The sequence below is a fragment of the Indicator indicator genome, chromosome 6 (assembly GCF_027791375.1).
Source record: "Indicator indicator isolate 239-I01 chromosome 6, UM_Iind_1.1, whole genome shotgun sequence".
NCBI classification, from domain to species: domain Eukaryota; kingdom Metazoa; phylum Chordata; class Aves; order Piciformes; family Indicatoridae; genus Indicator; species Indicator indicator.
Window position 1 is genome coordinate 13,552,306 of NC_072015.1, and position 23,337 is coordinate 13,575,642.

The window sequence follows — 23,337 nt, forward strand, 5'->3', positions numbered from 1 at the left end:
TTTATGAGTTGGGTGTGTTGTGGTTTTTGTTGGGGGGGTTGTTTATTTGTTTTTAATCAACAAATGCAGCACCTGAGTCTTAATTTTTCATAGGAAACTATGTAGCTTGAAGAGTAGAAAAACAGATTTTCAAACTCCATCCCTCAGTCTCATTGTGTGGTAACTGGATGCATGAATAATACCTTAATCACAAGATAACCATGGCAGAGAAGGAAATATCTCATCAGATCTTTACTCTTCTAAGACACATTCAGTCAACAGTATTTTTCTTCAGCTGTTTCACTGACAATCATGCCTAGTTTTCCATAACATTTTCTAATTGTACATTAAAATTTGCCTAAACTTCACACCCTACAATACATTATGATCTGTTGAACATCCTGTAGACTAGAAGTTTGGTAAGCATTAAAAGCCTACTGAGGCTGGAAAAATACAAAAATGTGGGTTTTTTTCCAGAAACAGACTCTTCAACAGTGAATGGAAAATGCCCTAAAAGTCAAGCAATTTGAAAGATCATCTGCTCTAGGTTTGCTAGATTTTTTTTCAAGACAGGTGTACATAGAGAGACTAAACATTTTTCAGAGTGGTATCACAGGATGTTAGGGGCTGGAAGGGATCTTAAAAGATCATCTGGTCCAACCCCCCTGCCAGAGCAGGATCACCTACACCAGGTCACACAGGAACACGTCCAGGTGGGTTTTGATTATCTCCAGAGAGGGAGACTCCACAGCCCCCCTGGGCAGCCTGTTCCAGTGTTCTGTCACCCTCACAGTGAAAAAATTCTTCCTCATGTTTCCATGGAACTTCCTGTGCCTCAACTCCCACCCATTGTCCTGTCATTGGGCATCATCAAGAAGAGCCTGACTCCATCCTCTTGGCACTCACCCTTTACATATTTATAAACATGAACGAGGTCACCTCTCAGTCTCCTCCAAGCTAAAGAGACCCAGCCCAGCCTCTCCTCATAAGGAAGATGAACTGCGTTTGCAGGCCTTGCTCTGAAGAAGTGAAAGCCCTCCAAGTTTGCCACAGAAGCCTTTAAAGATCAGACCCTGATGCTGTAGCTTCAGAAATCACAGTCATTCAATGCAGAAAACGAGGGAAGATCTCTCTTCTCATTCTGAGCTGCAAGTTGCAAACCAAAGTAGGTTTCCCTATCTCGCACAGACAAACAATTAAAAAAACTAAGTGTAACTCAGTGGAGCTGAAAGAAGAACATGCAAGGGAAAATCTTATCTGCTGGCTTTTCAGCACTCAGAATCCATAAGGCTTAAATTACAGCTGCATCATTTGTAGTGCAATTTGAGCATAAGAAGTTCTGAATGTATTCTTTCCAAATGCCATTCTGAAATGCAAAATGTGTCCTCCTGAAAAGTTCTAGGAATGTCTCTTCGAGCAGACTGCCTGGTTTAATGTTGAATCAATGTAACATTTTAACATTTTGCCTTCAGCAATAGGGAAGATAAATATTTTATTCTGTTCACTGAGGTGAATCTTTGGTCTCTAAAGCAAAATGTATACTCCGTAATGAAAACCCCAAATTGAAAGGTGCAAATATTCTGCTACTGATGATACACTCCAGATAGAGCACCTAGGGGAGCAACACAATCTCACATTACAGCCCAGGAAATGGGGAATAATGGGTGGCATCAGGACTGCATTAATCACTGGGCATGTCTGTAATAATGGAAAACAAATGGCTAGACAAAGACCCAAGAGTGTGAACATCTACCAAAAAAAAACCCAAATCAGTGCCTGCTGGACAAATTTATCACTCAATGATTTTTACAAATAAACACAGAAAAAGAGAGGCAGATGAGGATGTTGAATCTGCAAGGGAAAAACCAAAACACAACAGATTCATTCTATATCGCTTACATTTTAATAGTCAGTATCATATAGCCCAAGGCAAAGTAGGCTGGCCAAACAACATACCTGAATTCCATGTAGGAGTCATAAACTGGACAACTTCCTATCTCATAATTCTCAGACTTACACCACCTCCCAGGGGCTCAGTGTAGGAGAAGAACAACCATGCTTATGGAAATGGATAAATCAATGCAAACTTGCAGTGTTATTTCAATACTGTTACTACCAACTGCTGCCTTTGTATTTCAGAACCTATATAAAATTAAAGAAAAAGTAGTAGTTTATTCTGAAAGCTTTACAAGTCAGAAAATTTTCTATTTCAGAAAGACTTGCTTTTAATATATTTATCAGTAAACTCAAAGTAACACACTGAATTATCATCTTATATATAATATCTTATATAATATATTGTTTTGCTGCCTTCCTACCAAGGACTACAACAAAATCACCTTGTTCCCTTGCCATTTGCACACTTAATTACCGTTTTATCTAATAAATTTGTATTGTTTTGCTGCCTCCCTACCAAGAAGTGCAATAAAATCACCTTGTTTCCTTGATGTTTGCACAACTGATTTCATAGTCTGCCATCAGTTCCCACAGATGTTGACGCAGTGATGAAAACAACCAATCTGGAGTAAGTCTGCACGCCAAAAGACAAAACTATCCATTTTGCATTTGGGAGCTGGAGTCTTGGTACAGAACATAGAACAGATGAGTCTGGTTTGGTTTTAGGCAAAACACTGATTTTTCTTCCTTGATGTTCAATTACAACTGTCAGCTAGTCAGGAGGAAAGCTGGCAGACAGCATTTTACAGAAGAGGACATAAGCAGGTGTCTAGCCAGTATTACGTTAAGTTTAGTTAATGGCTAATCTGGCATTTGTTCAACTGTGTACTTCAAATGGCAAGACAGAGAAGGTGCTTACAAAGAAAAAAGAGTAAGCTCCATCTTCACCATCTCATTTGTGTGGCTGATAGCTTATCAGAAGTGTCAGAATCCTAGTGAAAGCTGGCATGTAAATATTTATGCATTATGCAAGACAGTCAAGCCCTGCATGTCTGTCCTTTTCCATATTTCTAGCAATAACAGAAACTGCAATTCTGATAAGAAAAAGCTATAAAGCTTTATATCACAGAATTTAAAGTTGTGTTAAATGGTCGTTAATGAGAACATGAACATGTAAAATGTTAAATGCTTCCAAGGCCTGAGTAACCTCAGTTATCTGGGAATAAAAAGAACTCTGTGCTACTCAGAAAGACCTGGCTTCTGGCCAGATTACCTAGGAAACTATACATGAAATTTTAAAATTATAAACCACACACAGCTTGAATTTGAATAAATTTTCATGTTTTGTTTGTCTTTTCTGAAAATACAAAAATCAAATTATTAATAGTGTGCATGACTGGTTTTAATGGTTTTTTTCCCCCCCTCACCTACACCTGCTTTCAGTTCCTCATCCAGGTAGCAACATCAGTTGGTAGCAACTAAAGAATATTTCCATTTGAGACAATGCTTGGGCCTTGGTACACAACCTCACACAAGTTCCTAGCGTTGCAAGTTTGCCAGAACACTGAAAGCTCACTGGCAGCTCTATCAAACACAGCAGCTACTTCTGCCAAGTACAGAAGTGGTAGTGGAGAATTAACTATTCTCCCATCCCTAGTGATTTCTCCTCATCCTCTGGCTGAGACGAATTAGAGACACATGGCAGAATGGACAGAGTTGCTGTCTGCACTGTGTGATCTCCGTGGAGAAGTTAGGCAGCCAACTCTGGGGCTCTTGCACGCATTTCATATGAATTGCAGTCAACAACTAAGACCTGACAACCCAATTTACACTGTTAAATGCTTTGCACTACCAAAGAAGAATTCTTTACACACCTTCAGAGGCCAGTAAAAAAAACAGGCTAATGATTTCTCCATTTGATTGTTTACACTGTCAAGACTAGGAAAGGATATATTTCAGAATGTCATAAGAAAGAGAGATTAAGATGACAGGTGGCATGTTCTTTCCTAATGTCAGTGCTATCAGTACAAGACAACAGATCCTAATTATCTCAACACCTCACAAGGACAACTGCAATTAACAGGGCTAGGGAGCCAAATGGTGTTTAGTACATAAGCCTCCAAAGCTGGGGCAGGTATTTGCTGTGAAAAGGCAGAGCTGTAGCATTCCTTATATCAGGGACCAGAACAGTCATGATCTTGCTTCTTTCAATCACCTGATTCACACATCTTCAAGGACAATATCTATAAAATAGCAGAGCAACACTTCTTCCCATTGAAGTGAATAAATGACTGAGAATTATCCTTCTTAGAAGCAGCAGCTTAAAATAAAATGAAGAGACCTAGGTTGTTCTGGGTTTTTTCAGATGGTATGGTGCCATTCTTCAAAATGGCTACAGCTGCAACTTCCTTTGTGGTTTTTGTTAATGTACAGATTAGTAATACAGGCAGAAATTAATACACAAAGTATGAGGTTATAAAACTTCTATTTTCCCCTCAGACATTTCTTAAAAGGAGAACACAATGTATATATGCCTAGTATTCTTTTACTCAATGCAAAGAAGTTGAAGAAAAAGCAGCAAACTAAATAGCAAGCATAAAAAATCAAAGCTTACTAAAAAAAATGTTGATTATAGGACTGAGATAACCAAAGATGGGCAAATACACAATCAAAGAAGTTACGTGAGAAGAGATTTTTACAACAGTGGTCTCCAATCTGTTTGGATTGTACATCCCTACCCTTAGAAACTATTTGAGCACAAACACTCAGTATGCTTGTTTATTTATTTATTTATAAATTATATACATGTGCTACTGAAGTTCTAACATTTTATTCCTGTATCCTAATGGATTGTCTTTCATTGTCCCTGAGCTCTGTACCTTACACTTCGAAGACTGCTGGTGTAGAGGACACTAACTTCAAAGTAAAAACTAGTTGTTCGAGGCCCTATTTGGTTTAGTTTTAAACATCACCATCCAATCTGGACAGGAAAGTGCTTACAGTTCTCATTGGTGAAAACATTTTTCTTATGTCCAATTAGAATTTTCCTTGCTGCAACTTTTGACCATTTGCCTCATCCTTTTGCTGTCCAGCACAGAGAAACGTCTGGCTCTGTCTTCTCTGCAACTCCATCTGTAGCTGAAGAGAACAGTTTGATCTGCTTCCTCTTGCTTAGCCTTTTAAGATGGAGCCAACCCAGCTCCCTAAGCTTCTTCTTGTGTCATAAGCTCTAGTCCCCTAAACTCCTGTTTGAGATAGTGAAGCACCAATGACTCATCAGCAGCTTGCTAGTCACATGAGCTGCATGGCCCTTTCTGCAGTTGTTCCCTAGCCTACCTGTGCCAAGACTGTTCTAAAACACAGTTGGTGTTTTCCAGGTGCCCTACTTCATATTTGCTTTGTCAAACTGCATGAGGCTCAAGCTAGTCTATTCGTTCAAGCTGTTGTTGTTCGCTCAAGTTGTGCCAGGGGAAGTATAGACTGTTAGGAAGAAGTTCTTCACAGAGAGAGTGAATGCCCATTGGAATGGGCTGCCCAGCAGGTGTTGGAGTCGCCATCCCTGGAGATGTTCAAGAGGAGACTGGATGAGGCACTTAGTGCCATGGTCTAGTTGATTGCTTAGGGCTGGGTGATCGGTTGGACTGGATGATCTTGGAGGTCTCTTCCAACCTGGTTGATGCTATGATTCTATGAGATTGCTCTGAAAGGCAGCCCTGCATAGAAGCTGACAGCCTGGCTTTACTGCTGGCCTGCACCCCATGCCATCATCCATATTACTGATGAAGATATTAAAAAATATCAAACCCAGTATCAAACCCTGAAGACCACCACCCATAAATAGGTGTCAGTTAAATTTCAACCACCTGATCTTTTAAGATCCACTGAACCATCCAGCTTTTCATCTGCTTTGTGTTCTGCAAATCCAGTTCCTCCCCATATCTATCACACTTCTTCCAGTTTGTCCCACTAACATGGAAGTCTACGTTGAAAGCAAGATAAATGACGGTACCTGCTTTGCCTTCATCCTGAGAGCAAGTCAGAGCCAGCCACCGGGGCAAGGAGATTGCTTTTGTATGATTTGCCCACAGTAAATCCATGTAGGTTATTTCCTATCACATGCATGTTTCCATTTCTCAGCAAGCTTTGGCTTTCCCAATTCCATCCCAGCACGCCCAGGCAATCTCTCTGTACTACTCCCTAGCAGACCATCCCCTTTTCTACCCAGCACGTTCTGCTTCTTTTACTACGAGGTCAGGAGTCCTCTGTTCAAACCAATCTCATATTATGCTTGCTTGTTTTCTTGCACATGGGGACAGTTCTTGCACTTTGAAGAAGAAGTCCTTGGAGATAACTAGGTCGCCTATGCTCTTCTGCACTTCAGGGCAGCCTCACAGCGTCCCAGAAAAGACAAAGCCCACACTCTTGAATTCCAGGATATTTATTCTGTTATTTTATATTCTCACTTTCTTCAGGATCTTAAACTCTATTGTCTCATGGACACTGCAACTAAGACTGCCACTATCACATCCCCTTTTTTCATGAGTAAAAAATCCAGAGGAATGGCTCCCCTAATCATGTATCCCATTGCCTACATCAAAAAGTTGTCTCCAGCACACTCCAGAAATCCCCTGGATTGTTTGTGCTCCATCACATTCCCCTGGGTAATTATAGCATATTAAAAAACAACTCTTTTTAACTCTCTCCCATTTGTTTACAACCTCACATTAACTGCACTGAGCTGACCACCAGGATGTCATAAAAATGTCCAAGAATCCCTTATGATGTCAGGATGAATCTTAGCCTTAGAAACCTATTTGGTAAAATGTGATTCCTTACACTGCAGCTTGGATTTAAAAACACTGTCTTGTGGCAGGCCTCAAGCCATTATCCACAAATACTAAAAGCACAATGCATCATCTTAAGGGTTGGAGACAAAGTTGAACAAGTTGGCAAAGTCCTATGAACATATAAGATAAAAAGCAGGGCTGGCTTGTCAGCCATTCACTAGCAGAAAATAAAAAAGTTATTTTATAGCAAATAATTTATGGAATTCTGCTATCCACTGAATTGGAATAAATGTCAACTTACCTATTTCTTGTAATATTTCAGTTCATAAGAGTTTCTTTTACAAAGAAATCAAAGTAAAACAAAGGGGCTATAATCTTATGTTATTAAGACCTATTTATTGCCCATACATCCCTATGATTTAAGAGTTGTCAACTAAGTACCATGTTGTTCAGAAGAAAGTGCTGCCAGCAATAAAAACCAGACCAATCCACACCTGTGTGTGGTTGAGTACTGCAATAATTCTGACCTTGACTCTGTGCCTTTACACTGCTCCAGCAGGGGTAGGTTCTGACAGTAGAGCCTATAAAGGCTCTCAGAGCAGTTCTGAAGCCGATGAAGAGGTAACTGGTATTTGACACACTAATAAAGAAAGGAAGATTTGCCTACAGCTCACATGAAAGAAGCCATCCCATTGAGCTGTTACAACCATCCCTGCAGAATTCTGCTCTGCACTTGAAGGAAAACACAGAAAGCAAACCAAGCTGTGATCCTCAAAGAAAAGTCACTTATTTAAAGTGATCAATACCTGGTCCAGCGGAACTTCCACGTGAGTATCTTCATCTTCCTGCACCTCAGCTGCCCCCCATATTTCAGACTCATCTTCTCCTCTTGCTTTGTAAAGATCTTCACCTACAATGGGAAGAGATACAGGATAGAAAGTGAAGACCAATTGTGACACTGTGTGGCACAGCTACTGAACTGCATTCGATTTTGTTTCTGAGAGCAGGTTTCTGAGCTGCCCCATCTTTCCCTATGCAGTTCTTCTCATGAAGTTTTCCATCTCCCATTACTGTCAATTCCATTTCCTTCCCTTTTCAAAAACAAATACTTACTTACTACTCTATTTATGGGAAGGGAAGGGAAGGGAAGGGAAGGGAAGGGAAGGGAAGGGAAGGGAAGGGAAGGGAAGGGAAGGGAAGGGAAGGGAAGGGAAGGGAAGGGAAGGGAAGGGAAGGGAAGGGAAGGGAAGGGAAGGGAAGGGAAGGGAAGGGAAGGGAAGGGAAGGGAAGGGAAGGGAAGGGAAGGGAAGGGAAGGGAAGGGAAGGGAAGGGAAGGGAAGGGAAGGGAAGGGAAGGAAACAGAGACTGAATAAAGCTGTAGATCTGAAGTTCCTTCACTTCTGGCAAAGGTCAAGAGTGAACCTGAAATTTTTATAGATACATATTACTTCTATTTCTACAATCAGTGAACCAGGACAGGAGTAAAAGATTAACAGAAACAGTTGAGATGAATGCTACTTCCCACGCCTGGGCATGTGTGAGTAGAATTCTAGCTGAAACTCCACATCCACATTAAAAGAGCACATACTCTTAGCTAACAAGACTAATGGTTACAATAATATTCAATACTGCAAATATTTTACACTATTTCATGTGAGTAGCTTTCCCCTCCCAAGTGTAAGTAATAACTTCTTCGAAGTTTCTAACACAGATCTTTCAGTAAGACCTACCTTGGAAAGTGAAGACAGCTACATACAGAAAACAAACAATTTCCAAGTGACACACATTTCTCTTTCCCTTCCCCTCAAACTGAAAAAAAACCCTTAGAAATTAAAAGCATGGGTTACTCCAAATCATCCCCCTCTTTCTCCATCTGCCTAGGAAAGACATAGTCCTATGCTAATGTGTTCATATCCAGCATAGTAAGTGACTACATTAAGAGAAAGGAAAAAATATTTGTGCTGCTTCAAACTGTCTCTTAATTATGTATCAAATTATGTGAACTTGCTAATATCAACTGACCATGCAAACTGATCTGCACTGCCTGACACTGTTAAATAAATAGTCTTAGTGTAGCACTGAACCATTCACAGAAACATTAAGGAGTTAAAATAATGGCAGAAAAACCCCAAGGCTTAGAGATGTCCTGAGTCCACTTGCATAAAAAGTCACCACTGACTACTCTGGAAGTTAGTTTTCCAGTTACTTTCTCATCACAAGGGCAATGGGAAAAATTTACCATGGGAACAAAACTCTGAGGCATACCATACCACTGTAAATGTACCTGTTGCAGTATGTTCCACTGAAACCAACTAAGGACATCCAGTATTTGCTGGCAGTCTAGTAAATCTTGGACACTCTACATGTATGTATCTCATTACAGATCCCCTTGGCAGAGACAGGGTTTTTTGACAAATTCAGCAATAAAAACATGGAATGCTTAAGAGCAGAAACAAAATGCATCTGAATAAGTGCAGCTTGTACTTTTTCAAATAATCAGTGCATTTCACATTTTCCATTTTCTTGAGCTCCCTCAGGGACAGAAGGTTCTGTTTCTCTTACCTTATATTATCAATGCTGCCTCTCATCATAGATACTCTATTGAGATATAGATCACCACCATACTCTGAGAGGAAAATGTAATGTGTTTCTTGAAAATCATCATGATGACCCTCCTGATTCAAGACCTTCCCTTAAATACCTAAGAAAATAACCTTTTCCTAGATTCCTTGGCTCACTGAACTATAAAAAGTCAAATCATCATTTGACAGAACTCCATTTAATATCACCCTCATTCCATTTAGACTCCATAATAACACCTTTGCCTTCAAGATCCCCACGTCTTTCAACCAAAATGGGGTTTGTCTGGCCTCTAGAGGTAAAAAGATTTTGGTGCAGAGGAATTCTTACCAGGTTTTTCTCCAGCAGAGCAGAAGTATAAGGGTGATGAATATGCTTTGGCCCTATAGGACAAACCCACAAAATTCATCTCAAGAGTTTAAGATTCTTAAAGCACCTCAACTTAGATCAGCCTCATGACTATGCTAAACAACACAGTACAAGGAGACAGAAGTTGCAGTATTTTCAAAAACCTTAATCATGAAACAAAGAGGGAGGGGGAAGAACAGAGTAAGTTTCCACCTGAGTCATACAATCAACTTTCCCAATCAAAACAGTGTACACAAAACTCTCCAAAGGGGGATTTCAATCAGCAAAAATGGAAATCCCCATGGGATTTCTTCCAAGCACTTTCTAATAAGCATCTGCTCAGAAAGCTGGTCATAAAGAGATTAGTTGAAAAGAGCTCTTCAAGGATACTGTTCATTGTCTTGCACAGAAAGCACTCTAAAGTGGAACAGCATTCCTGCTCTTCCACAGAGTGGAGGTTGCCAAAACTGGATGTCAGGCTGCAATGGGAAAGATTAGTGACCACAGAAGTCATAAAAACCCTTCAAGGACAGTGTTTTCAGACAAAATGGGAAAACAGTTAAAGATTAGCATATTCCAAATGCATACAACAGAAAGCAACATTAGTTACATTCTAAAAAGATGGCAGAAAACATTGTCAGAAAAGGAAACAAAAAATTATTTAAGGAAAAAAGAAAACTGACAACAAAAGGGAAATCAACTCTTCAACCCTACACAAATATGGAAGTAGGGAAGACAAATGTCCAAACCACATGTACACCATTAATAGCCAGGGAAGGAAGTAAAATATCTAATTCTGAAATGTATCAAAATACATTAAAAAAAAAACAACAAAACACTAATTGGAAAAGTTGTAACACTTGAACAAAAAAATTCCAAACAGCAAGAAATGAAATTAGTGTTATATTAGCAGACACACAGCCTTTTGATACCCAAAGGGACAAGAAACACAGAAGTTGTAAAATAATTTATAAAAAAGTAACTTGATTAAACAGAACATTAAGGAAATAGACTAAAATGTAAAAATTATTAGTGTTGTTATTGTGCTTCAGCCAGAATTAGGAACACCTTCAGCATGTTACTTTACAAATATCTGGAAAAGGGCAGCTGAGTGAAAGTCTAAGGTATGACCTGTTTACATGATTCTGTGTCAAAACCTTGTCAGCAGGATCCTGCAGACACATTAATCACTGTTATCAGTGCTGTGAGTTACTCAGCAGTACCTCCCAAGCAAGTGAGTTACATTGTCTAATTTTGCCTCACGTTTCATAGGTACAATTGCAGAAATGCTTTTTGGTTTAGGAAAAAAAAAAAAAACACCTGAAAATCTTATTGAACTAATAGTTCACATCTCTCTCTGAATTATTAGTAAATTTCTACACATGTCTCTAAGGGAGGAAAAAACCCACAAGCCATCTTACAAAACATTATAAATTACATGAAAAAAAAAAATGGTTTGCAAGCCTTCTTTCTATATTGATATGGGCTTATATTGCAATCTCTGCTGAAGTTAGAAATCAGTAGTGTATCTCACTGAAAAAGCACTTCCATTAGATGGAACATTTACACCTACCCATAATGATTCATAAAACACTGCAGATTTAACATGCTCCTCATGCGAAAGCTAGTTTGGACTTTTGTGCCTCAAACTAATTGAGAATTGGCCACCATCAGGGTCATGGCAAGGCTGGGGCAGAAGCTCTCTAGAAGGAGATCAGAAAGGAAGGTAGGCCAAGCCTTTGCAGTTAAGCTATGGCATAGTCTATCCATTTGCTCCAACTACAGTAGAATATGATGGCAGCAAAGGATTCAAGGGCACTTGGAATTCCAAAATGTCTTCCTACATCTTTGCTGACAAGTATAAATCAGAGGATTTATTTCAGTTAGGTCTTGGTTCTCCACACCACTGTAAGTGCTGCTTTTGTCAACAAAAGTTCATTGTTATCTTACTTATTCCTACAACAAACAATATTTTGTAAGACTCTGAATAGTGGCTCTACAGTCTAGGGAAAGAATTAGAGCATTTTTAGGCTTCAGGCTGAAAGCATGAATGGAAACTACAACTGCAAGTGCTTTTCTGTGGAGCGTCTTTAAGAGTTAAGCTCTATCTCATCTCTTCTCCAGTTCCACAATCCAACAGAGAGAAAGACAAATGAAATCTCAAGAAGATCCAAGATTGCTTCAGGCTCCAACTTCCCCAATGCCTTGTGAGGGCTACCAGGAAAAGAAATACTGGAAGCCTGACAACAGCTCTACCGAAGAGAGGTAGACAGTATCTCAAAACAGCAGTGAACCAACTGAACCTGCCCTAAGCAAAGATGCAGTTACTGAAACATCAGCACCTACTTTATGGCTAACCTCTAAAGCTAGCATCAATGGAGTCACACAAATAGTAAGAACAAGAGAACATTTTTAGCAGATAAAAGTAGTGAAATTACATGAGGGAGGACATTGTCAGGCGGCTTAGCTCAATGTAAATCAGGTCCAGAGGCTATGAGTAGGAGAAAGGCAGAGTGGCCAGGTTTGGACCAGAACTTTAAAAAGGATGATGGCTTATAAATAGGGTGTGGGCTTTTTGACTTTGTACCTGGACAAGGGATATGTCATAAAGTGTCTTGGTCCACCAAAGATAAGTAAAGGGAGTACTGTATTCCTAGAGTATTTCACCTCTATGACTTTGTTGCAACAGGCAAACTCAGTGCAATTTAAAATGATATCAGGATCACTGCAAGTCATTACATACTGACTCTGAGTAGCCAAGGATCTTAATCTTCAGTTGCCTACTCTGTCCTGTCTCTTACCCATACCAGCTATGCTGGCTTTGCTGCCCATGAGAATTCATTTGTGTGAAAGAGTCTACTGGCCATTCAGGCAAACTTTCTAGATATTTTTCACTTCTGGCTGATCTCTTGATAGGTGCAGAACAGATTACTCATGAGCAACAGTAAATTGATAAATGCCCAAAACATTTTGACTAACAGCACTTCACCTGACAGGCTACCAGCTGTCTCAATACACAGATGTTCAGTAGATTGTGCTGTCACTCAGTACCACATGCACAGAGATCATCAATGAATTGGGGCATGTGTAATTGAGCAAACCTTGGCTAAAGTGCCAAGATCGTTTTCTGATTGATGCCCTTCAGTATTGCAGCTGAAATCCGTTTGTATACTTGACAAACAAGAAAGTTATGACTTTATTAAATAGTAATGGAGTTATACCCTGAACTAAACACATAAAATACCTATATGTTTTAAATGATTAAGCAGAGCAATTAACAGCTCTTATATAAGCTCCTTCCCTAATCAGCATTAACTGGAAAACACTTATTGCAGCACAAATTACATATGCAGTATTAATGCATTTCAAATTTTACACTGATTGAAGTTTAGCAGTAGGGATTAAAAAAAAAATCATTGTAACAATAGCCTGCCCTATGTTTTATGGAAATCAGAGGCATTTACTAACTGCAAGCTCTCTGTGTAAGCAAGGAAGTTAATGTGACTATGAAAAAAAAAAATTAATGTGAGTTACCACAGAGGCTGCTTCATAAAAACATTAAGTCAAATTAAAAACAAAATGTAAAAAATCTGTGGTGCGTTAAATCGAGTAGATTGCTGTGAGGAGTAGGGGGAAATGTGCATTTATGCCTGTGCCTGTCTACAACATTATTTTCTTTTGTGGTTTTTGGGTTTGGGGTCGGGGGGTGTTTGGTTTGGGGGGGGGGGGGAGGTTTGGTTGTTCGGTTGTTATTTCCTTTACATTTCAAAATATCACCCTTGTATAATGCTAATTTCCAGAAAATCCCACTGCTTTGGTGATAGGTTTTCACGTGTGTGTATGCCTGTGACTTCTGTCCTCAAAAAATAATGGAATTAAAAAGAAACTGGCAGAAATATACATATGAAACTGTTGGGAATACAAAAAAAAAAAAAAGTATTTTTCCTTACCTGATACCATTGCAGCCTCGAGCTTCTAAGCAATTAGTTCCTCTCTTTAAAAAATACTAAATTTTTAATAAGATTTCATACCATTATAGATTGTTGACATCTGAGTACCTCAAGAGAAATTGCAAAAGGTGCTTCTAGAGGTTGACCTTGTATTGAGCAGTCTCCTTTATTGATAGGAAAAGTGATAGTGCTAGAGCAAAGAAAAAGCTGCCTTAGCTAGACGCAGTAGCTCACTCATTTTTATACATAAACAGGAAGAAAAATGAAGGACTGCATGCCATAATATGAGGTATTTTCTTCCTTCTCCCTACTTTGGTCATTCACTTTATTAATTCTCTCCATGGTTCTAAGCATCTCATTTATTCCTTTATCTAAATGACAGATCATTGAGACCATTTGCATTTTGAAATTAATAAAGTACCTCCTGTTCAACCACATCTTTTTTATTTCCATGCCTGTTCCAAAACTCAGCCTTCTCTTGGGTACAGCTGGATCCTAAGGGCTAAACTGTCACAAAGCAAATGCAAAAGCCCTGAAATGTCTGTCCTGGTCCAGCCATTCCAAACCCAGCATCAGTACACCTACAATTCATCCTGCAGCAAGTTAAGCAACATGGCTTTCCTTCTGCCAAGTACTATTTGCTCATTTTATGTTTTGCAACGTATTCCATTTACTAAATGCAAATGCAAAGAAACTCACCATGTCCTTGAATAAAGAGTCTGCAAGGTTTACCATCCTCACTGCCATATATTCTGGTTACTGTGATATAGCAATGTAACAATACAGACTAACAGCAACAGAGGTTCTCATTTCTTGCCATAGATTGCGTTTTTATCTCCTATTATGCAAGGATAAACCTACAAGTCCTGTAAAATCTCTATAAATAAGAAACAAGACAATCTCTTTTTCTTCAACACAGTTTTTGCTGCTTTGACAACACAGCAGGGATATGTCTGTGTTTTAAATAGAGGTTTTTAGTCACAGACTCATAGAATAATAGAATAATAGAATGCTGGGTCAGAAGGGACCTCAAGGATCATCTAGTTCAACCTTTCTAGGCAATACTATAGTTTAAATGAGATGGCCCAGCACCCTGTCAAGCTGAGTCATAAAGCTGACCAGTGTAGAGGAATCCACTACTTCCCTTGGGAGATTATTCCAATGTCTAACTCTTCTCATGGTGAAAAACTTTCTTCTGAAGTCCAATCACAATCTCCCCAGGAGTAACTTGTATCCACTATCCCTTGTCTTTTCCATGTGACTCCTTGAAAAAAGGGAGTCTCTATCCTCTTGGTAGCTATTTTTATGTCCTGGTACATGGTAATAAGGTCTCCCCTAAGCCTTCTCTTCCAAGGCTGAACAAACCCACTTCTCTTAGCCTTTCCTCATATGACAAGGCCTTCTACTCCACTGATCATTCTCATGGCCCTTCTCCGGAAACTTTCCAGCCTGTCCACATCATATTTGTATAGTAGGGACCAAAACTGAATGCAGCACTCCAGGTATGGTCTGACAAGTGCTCAGTAGAGTGAGATAATGATTTCTTAGTCTGTTCTGGGGATGCCCTTGTTGATACAACCCAGCATCCTGTTGGCTTTCTTTGCTGCTACAGCACACTGTTCACTGATGTTGAGTTTGTTTTCACCAGGACCCCCAGTTTCCTTTCCACAGGGCTGCTCTCCAGCCAGGTGGATATCCCAGTCTGTGATGCACTCCTGGGTTATGCATTCCCAGATGCAGGACCCTGCAGTTGTTACTGCTGAACTTCATAAGGTTCTTGCTAGCCCATTCCTTCAGCCTGTCCAGATCTTCCTGGAGGGTGGCTTTCTCATCTGGAGTGTCAACCTCCCCACTCATTTTGATGTCAAATGCAAAATTCATCAGGGTGCACTGCTTCTGCCTCATTGTCCACGAACTCCTCACAGCTGTCAGCAGGAAAACGTGGACAACAGTTTTTGCTCACAGTATACAGGTGATATTCAGCAGTCCAGGTTTATGCTCTTGGCAAGTTCATCATTTTATTGCACCATAGCAGGGGTGGTTGTCATACCCACTGTTCTGTGCAGCTTTCTGTTTAATTAATTTCCTTCTTTTAGCCAATAGCAAAAGCAGGAAACTGAAATGATTGCTAACTTCAAAGACTTCATAATACTCAAAACTAGATCTGAGGAACTATGTAGTGGCTCAGACCATTGCAAATATATTTTTTTTCCAATCATAGTGAGAACTCAAACATCACATCCCATTATTTCTCGACCTTGTTACATAGTTTGGGTGGAGGATTACTTTGCAGGCAATGTGACCACAATTTGAATGGAGTTGGCTTCACTGATGGTGTTCTCTTTCAAGAATTTCCTACTATGTTTCTGAATTTACTATTTTTCTGTTCAACTCCCCCCAGCATATGCTTTACAGAACGTGGTGCAAACCAAAAATTAAGTAAAATAAGTAGGATTTGTTTGGGTTTGTTTGGTTGGTTGTTTTAAACCTTAAACAAAGATGCTGATAATTAAATGTGTCTTCAGTGCCACTTCCATAAGCTCAGATTCTGCTGAACTACCTGCACTAGTATAAGCTCTAACTCCCACATTTCCAGTTGCAGTACTGTCACACATAATATATTTAACATTATTTATGATCCTACCAGTGCAATGAAAGTCCAATCATAGCATGAATAGCATACCACATAGGTTACAAAGACCAAAGTACCAGCTCAGTCTACTGGATTTTCTCTAAGCAGTGAATTTAAATCTTGCACAAAGAGCTTTCAATGCTAAGAAATTCTTTAGTCATCTTGATTTGAGAGGATTATGACATGCAATATGAATGGCATGCTGGTGAAATTCTCAGTGCTTTAAAAAAGATACTCATAATAAAAACACAGGTAGCCCAACTCAACTCTGTTGCAAGTCTGGGTTAAGCTTTAAATATATTATGAGCATAATTCTTCAGATCTTAAATCCCAGGAAACATCACTTTCAAATAGTCTGGCACTCAAAAGACTGAAAAATCCACATAACTGCTAGTCTGTCCAGGGAAAGGACAGTAAAGAATACATATTTTCTACTATGCAACATATTTTCTACTATGAATACTCCCTTTTTATTTTCCATACACTCCAAAATGTGCAAACTCACTCTTCAGTCTATTGGTTTGAGATAAAAAAAAAATTAATCCAACATCAGTGACAGCTAAATGCAGCCAACTAAAATCCCTAGAGTCTTTTTCACTGTCCATCAGGGAAAAAATAAAATAGAAATTGTAAGATGGTGATAAGTGTTTCCCCTACCCAAACCAAAGGCTTTGAATTGGAATTAATTTTTTTTTTAATGAACCTGCAAAGCCAACTGAGGAATTGCAATGAGCCTTCAGAGAAGCTGTACTGATCAAAGCAATACTTGGCAAAAAATCATTATCACTGTGTTCCTGGAGCTGGCTTCCAGCTCTCCATCAAAAATACATCTCAATTTCCAAGTAAGACTCCTCACTCAAAAATGAAACTGAAAATGTCCTAATTCTAGGCAGGAATTATATACATGACACATCCAATACTTCATCATCTAAAATCTAAATCTAGTCTATGGTAAAATTCTAATTTCACTGTCAACTGAGAGAATGGGCATCTCCAGACACACTTGTCTCTTCTTGACAGCTGGAGCCTCGAAGCCCAGATTGAATTAATTCTCTAACGCTTGTACAGTGGAAGGCAGACAAGATGCATCTTGCCCCCAACATAGTTCCAGGAGCAGCTGGGATCTGAAAGCATACCATGGCCAAGAAACCTTTAAGATTTTCTGCTTTTTCTTGTTGCCATGAGGAAACATTGAAACAAGCAGCCTTTCCAAATAAATAGCCTTTTCTGAACTTCTCTTCATGCCTTCTGACTGGACAAGGCAAAGATGAGCCCACATAGACTATTGCTGGAGTCTTTGCAAATAATCCTCTTTTAGATTTCACTATGCAGAGGTTCAATGCTTAAGTAGCACTTTGGCTAACAGCCAGTAATGGATACAGACAACAGGCATGCTGAGAAGTCTGGCTTGCTCATGCCTGCTCTTACATTTCCTCTTCAACCTGCAAAGGCAGAGCTTACAGCTTGACATCTCTGGGCAAAGATAGGAAGAGAAAGAAAACACCAATTGCACACTTCCCTTTCAGTTTCTGTTCCTCAAACATATGTTCAAAGTAGTCTTGAAAACACTCAAGCAAACTATGAAGAAAGCTGCAATGCTGCTTTCCACTAACTGAATCTAGCAGAAATAATACAGCTAATTGACTGTACAATACTAACTGCCTAATAGAAGTTGCATACTTCTTTTACTTGCATCTCCAGGCAAAAATGAAGGGCCTTAATACAGAATAAAGGACCCTCATTACCAGCTTTTAGGGTATTTCCATCACCCACTTCAGTCCCACTAGTCAAACAACTGCTGCAGGAATTCATCTCATCCAAACACAAGGTGACAGAAAGAGGGAGAGATCCTGTTGATGGGGAGATACTTCAGAGCATGAAAAGCAAACACATTAAGAGAAAGGGAAGAGCTTGCATCAATACACAGAGCAACGTTCTGTATTCTGCCCTTTCAAGTTGGACTGGATGTTAATGTAAGTCTATGGTATATAAGAAGTACTGAAAACAGGTGAAGGAAAACAGTACCCCTAGAAAAGGGCAAGTGCCCTTCACCTGCCATCTGAATCCTAAAATCCTGTCCCAGCACAAGATTCTTTCACACCCAAACGGCACAGGATGAGTCCCCAGCATGCATGTGAAAAAAAGCATATTAAGCACAGAGTAAATACAAATATGCACACAAAATGCCTGGATGCTGGTTACTTAATGTATACTGAAACCTAGAGACTCAGTACCTTTAAACATTAACTTCAATGAAACTTTTTTTGTTAAAAATTAAACAACAGTTCCTTAATTTTCAACAAAATTTGTCCAGAGTTTGCCCGTTAGTCTTCTTTCTTTCTAACTGAATTAAAGATTCTTGTTCCACAGTTGTAGCAAAGAATTGACATTAACTTGTAATGAATACTTAACATACAAAACCCCAATGGCAAGAGTTGGAGTCAGTGGGCTCACAAAGCTGATTTGATTGGTTAGGGTTTCTAGGAAAAGCTTTTGAAGGGGACTACTCCACCATCTACCCCTGTTCCAAAATGTCCATCAACAAGAACTTCCACCTCTCACCTGCAGAGAGGTAATTTGGTGGAAATACTTAATGAAGCTCCTGTGCTATGTTTAATTTAACATATAGTCCTATGGGTGAGAAGTATTCAGCTAATGAGAAATAAAGAAACAAACTTGACAGCCAAACAGACTATCAAGTCACAAAATAATGTGCCTGTAGCAGCAAGCCTAATATCACCACAAATCACACAGCAGTTCAGTCCCTTCGAATAATAAAGGACAGAAATATGATGCAATGCTGATATCTGCAACCCTATATTTTTATGATCCAACTGGCTTTCTGTGGAGGGCAGTCTCTGACACAAAGGATTGGCTGGGAAGGAGGATACTGAAGTTCAAGCATTCCACAAAACAGCTCACTTCCTGCAGCCTGCCTGGCCTTTGCTTCAAGCACACCTCTATCCTGACGTGTAACTGGAAAAAAAAATCACAGAATCACAGAATGTTAGGGGTTGGAAGGGACCTCTAGAGATCATCAAGTCCAACCACCCTGCCACAGCAGGATCACATAGGACAGGCTGCAGAGGGACACATCCAGGGGGCAGCTGAAAGACTCCAGAGAAGAAGCTGTACCTCTGCCAGAGAGGGAAAAAAAATTCAAATTCATATTTACTGCAGAGTACCAGAAGAAAAAAAGAAGAAGAAATTGAAGAATAAAATAAATAAATAAAGCATAATTAATTGTCATTTGAATCATGTGGCTAAGAAATACATGTAAGCTGTCACGTATTATATGTAACGTAGTAATGAGGATGCACCTCTTGTTAAAACACACGCAGAGTGGAAAATCACTTTGCATAGTAGCTTTGTGATGACAATCTTAAGGCAGCTGCTTCCTGGAATATTTCCATTTGATCTGGCTGGACAAATATGAGGGAATTTACCTGGGGAAATATAAGTCTGTAGATGTTCACAAGCCTGCATTTGTCACTGTGATTCACCTAAAGACTTACAAGAGCATAAGAAGTTTTGGGGGTTGTGTTCGGCAAGCGACAAGAGTTCTCACTGGCTTAGTATACATCTCCTCATGAGCAGAGACCCAGTGAAAGAGAGGATTGCATCCCACCAAAAATCCATTACATGCCTCTGGGTTTCTTATCCCATACCACTGTCTGAATTTAACCTAGAGAATTCATCTCCCTCACCAACTGCTTGCATGACTAGCTAGGTCCATCTCGATTTGCAGAACAGCACACACATCAAACTGTCTATTTCTGCTTCTCCTAGCAGCTCTTCACATACAGAGGATAAATAAAGGGACACAGAAAGAACAGAGAGCTTCCCCCAACATACACTTTAGCTCAAACAAGAGAACTGGCTGCCTTAAACAGTTTCTCCTAGTTATGCATGACTCGCAAAGCACAGAAAAACTGAAGCGAGAAGCAAGAAGCAAGCAGCCACTTCTTCAATAAACTTGGTGGATTTCCAACCATTTCTGTCAGCAGGTGGAGCAGCAATAGCACTGAATAAGAAGTAAATATCTCCCTATATTTGTCCACCAAAGATTTGTCTCTTAGTCACTGCCTGCTGAAAGGACAGAGAAACTGCTGCTTCTGCTACACCTCCCTCCACAGGGAAATGGAAGAAAACAACCAGAAACCTCCAATAACCTAAAAAGCCAGGCTGACAAAGGCAAAGAATTAATTTCTCTCACCTTGGGAAGAGGATGCCATTTGCTCCAAGACACCTCAAAAAAACTGTAGAAACTTAACTTACAAAAATCCTCAAGCCAAAAAATCCAGCATACAGAAAATCACCATGATGGCACTATGCCTAACAGGGAAAGTTGTGTGGCTTGGCTGTTCTTAATGTAAGAGGTCTGTCTGAAATTTGTCTACTCAGTAGACAGGTACAGACCAGAGCAGTACTCTGAACAGGATACTAGATCAGAATATATAGATTTTGAGCTCTGTATAAAGAATTTTGTACTGGCCACTTAACAACAGAAGTCAGTGTATCTGTTTAAAACAAAACAAAACAAAACAAAACAAACAACAACAAAAGAAAATGTAGCAACAATTGAAGATATGCTTGGTGGATAACAGCCTACATGTAAAAGCCTTTCCCTGCATTCTTTGTGTCTTGTATAATAACTGTGAGCCTTTAAAAATGGCATGGCAAGCATGCAAGGTGTGGGGATATACCATGATGATTTCAAGGAGAAGAATATATTCAGTCGTTCCATGAGTAATACAGGATGAATGCTCCCAGTTACTTTCATTGTAATATAATCATTGTTCTTCAGGAAAAAAAACTGACTGAAAAAGTCAGCCAAAATTATGTCCACTTAACAGCAAAAGGATAGAATGGTATTTGAATCAAGATCAAAATAAATCTGAAATTCAACACAGCTAATTCTTGAAGAGACAACTAGATTATAAAGTATTGCATTTCATTAATCCTTTAAAACTCAAATCTACAAACCTGCTCCTGACTCAAAGTAAATTTACAAGTTATAATTCTAGAGGTACAAAACAGTGCTATTGGGTAACATATACTGAGTTTTAGAGCATGATTTGTTATTGCACACTTAATTTTTGACACTTAAACAGCAGTAAGAAGAAATGTCAAATAGTATGAAAAGTATAACTTGTTTCTTCTGGCACATATTTATTGGTCCATATCCACAACTTCTGGAACTATTACTAATGAGAAAAATCAAGCATCCCAGCATGGCTGCCATATCTATAGTGAGGGGATAGTTTTCTAGCCTTTAAAAAAAAATGGAGGGGGAGGGAGAATATCACACGCTAAGATAAGAAAAACAGTTTCTGAAAGAGGATGTTTACAACTAAATTTCTAAATTGCTGCCACGGTATAGTGGGGGAGAAATTTTGAAAGTGCCTTCAGCAGCTCTGCTGTATGATTAGTCCCAGCAGCTATCAGCTAGCGGGAATTTGTGTTTGTGCTGTGCCTCCAGGGTCCAGTCATTTTGTTATTTAGAACCAGGTAGTTAACCAGGGATCCTCAGGGACAAGAGTTTAACTTCCAAGGTGTACTAAAAATCATATACAGCCTCTTACAAATGAAGCCAGGAGTACAGCAGTTAGGCATAGAATCATAGAGCTGCAGAATTGTTTAGGCTGGAAAAGACCTTTAAGATTATCAAGCCCAAGCACAGTTAGTTCCACCACTAAACCATGTCCCTCAGCACCACATTTAGACATCTTTTAAACACCTTCAGGGATGGTGACTCCACCACTTCCCTGAGCAGCCTGATCCAATGCTCAAAAACCCCTTCTGTGAAGAAATTTTTCCTAAAGCAAACCCAAACCTCCCCTGGTGTAATATAAGGTTGTTTCCTCTTGTCCTGTCACTTTGTTACTTGGGAGAATAAATGGAGACCCACCTCACTACAATTTCTTTTCAAGTAGTTGTAGAGAGCAATAAGGTCTCCCTTTAGTCTTCTTTTCTCCAGGCTAAACAACCCCAGGTCCCTCACCCACTCATCATAAGACTTGTGCTGTTTCACTGTTCTTCTTTAGATATGCTCCAGCACCTAAATGGCTTTCTTGCAGTGAGAGGACCAAGACTGGACACAGTATGCGAGGTGTGGTGTCACCAGTGCTGAGTACAGGGGAACAATCACTTCCCTAGTCCTGCTGGCCACACCATTCCTGATGCAGGCCATGATGATGTTGGCTGCCTTGGCTACCTGGGCACGTGCTGGCTCATATTCAGACAGTTGTTGATTAACACCCCCAGGTCTTTCCCTCCTAGGCAGCTTTCCAGCCACTCTCCCCCAGCCTGGGGGTGTTGTAACTCAAAGTACAGCACAGGACCTCTCACTTGGCCTTTTTTGAACCTCATACAACTGGCCTTTGAATAGGTACAGTTCCTATGCAGAAGGCATTTTTGTACATCCATTTAGCCAGAGTAAACTGCAGAACTATTCAAGCAAACATTCCATTATTTCACTGTTTTAACTGAAGATCAAATATGTCTGTGCTGCAACAGCCTTTATCTGAGCACTGACCATTATCTTGAAGGAGTCCTGTGGCAGCTGTTACTCTTGCAGTCTGTTTCACTTTTGTAGAGGTATTGGAAAAGTGTCGTCTGGACACAGAATCCGCCAGATTCTGACCTTTTTTGTCTTTCCCTTTGGGAAGTTGAGGAGAGGAACTGTTTTCTCCTGTGTCACTGGATCCAACAGTAGATTTAGACTGACGATCATTTCCCTGAAAAGAAGTGAATGTAATTATCACTGATGAAAACTACAAAGGTAATTTTTAAATCTTCAGTATTATTTCAACCTTTTAATGCTAAGGATTGGGATCACAGAATCACAGGGTGTTAGGGGTTGGAAGGGACCTCCAGAGATCATTGAGTCCAACTCCCCTGCCAGAGCAGCACTACACAAAGGTCACAAAGGAATTCATCCAGATGGGTCTTGAAAGTCTCCAGAGAAGGAGACTCCACAACCTCTCTGGGGAGCATGTTCCAGTGCTCCGTGATCCTTACAGTAAAGAAGTTCCTTCTCATGTTGAGGTGGAACTTCCTGGTCCTTAATTCTACAGTTTTGATGTAGGTATAATCCTGGGTGTATTAGCCAGAGATTTCATTATTTAGACACGTTTTTCTTCAGTCTAAATCTGTTCACAGT

At 39.7% G+C, this 23,337-nt stretch overlaps 1 protein-coding gene across 1 annotated transcript in view; it reads right to left on the bottom strand.

Moving 5' to 3' along the window:
• DCDC2 (doublecortin domain containing 2) overlaps positions 1-23,337 on the bottom strand; it is a 59,945-nt gene that overhangs the window by 10,803 nt on the left and 25,805 nt on the right. The window contains exons 8-9 of the mRNA XM_054381540.1: positions 22,711-22,912; positions 7,469-7,572 (exon numbers count right to left, since the gene is read on the bottom strand). Of these exons, the coding sequence (XP_054237515.1) occupies positions 7,469-7,572; positions 22,711-22,912 (306 nt within the window). The remainder of the gene's footprint in view (positions 1-7,468; positions 7,573-22,710; positions 22,913-23,337) is intronic.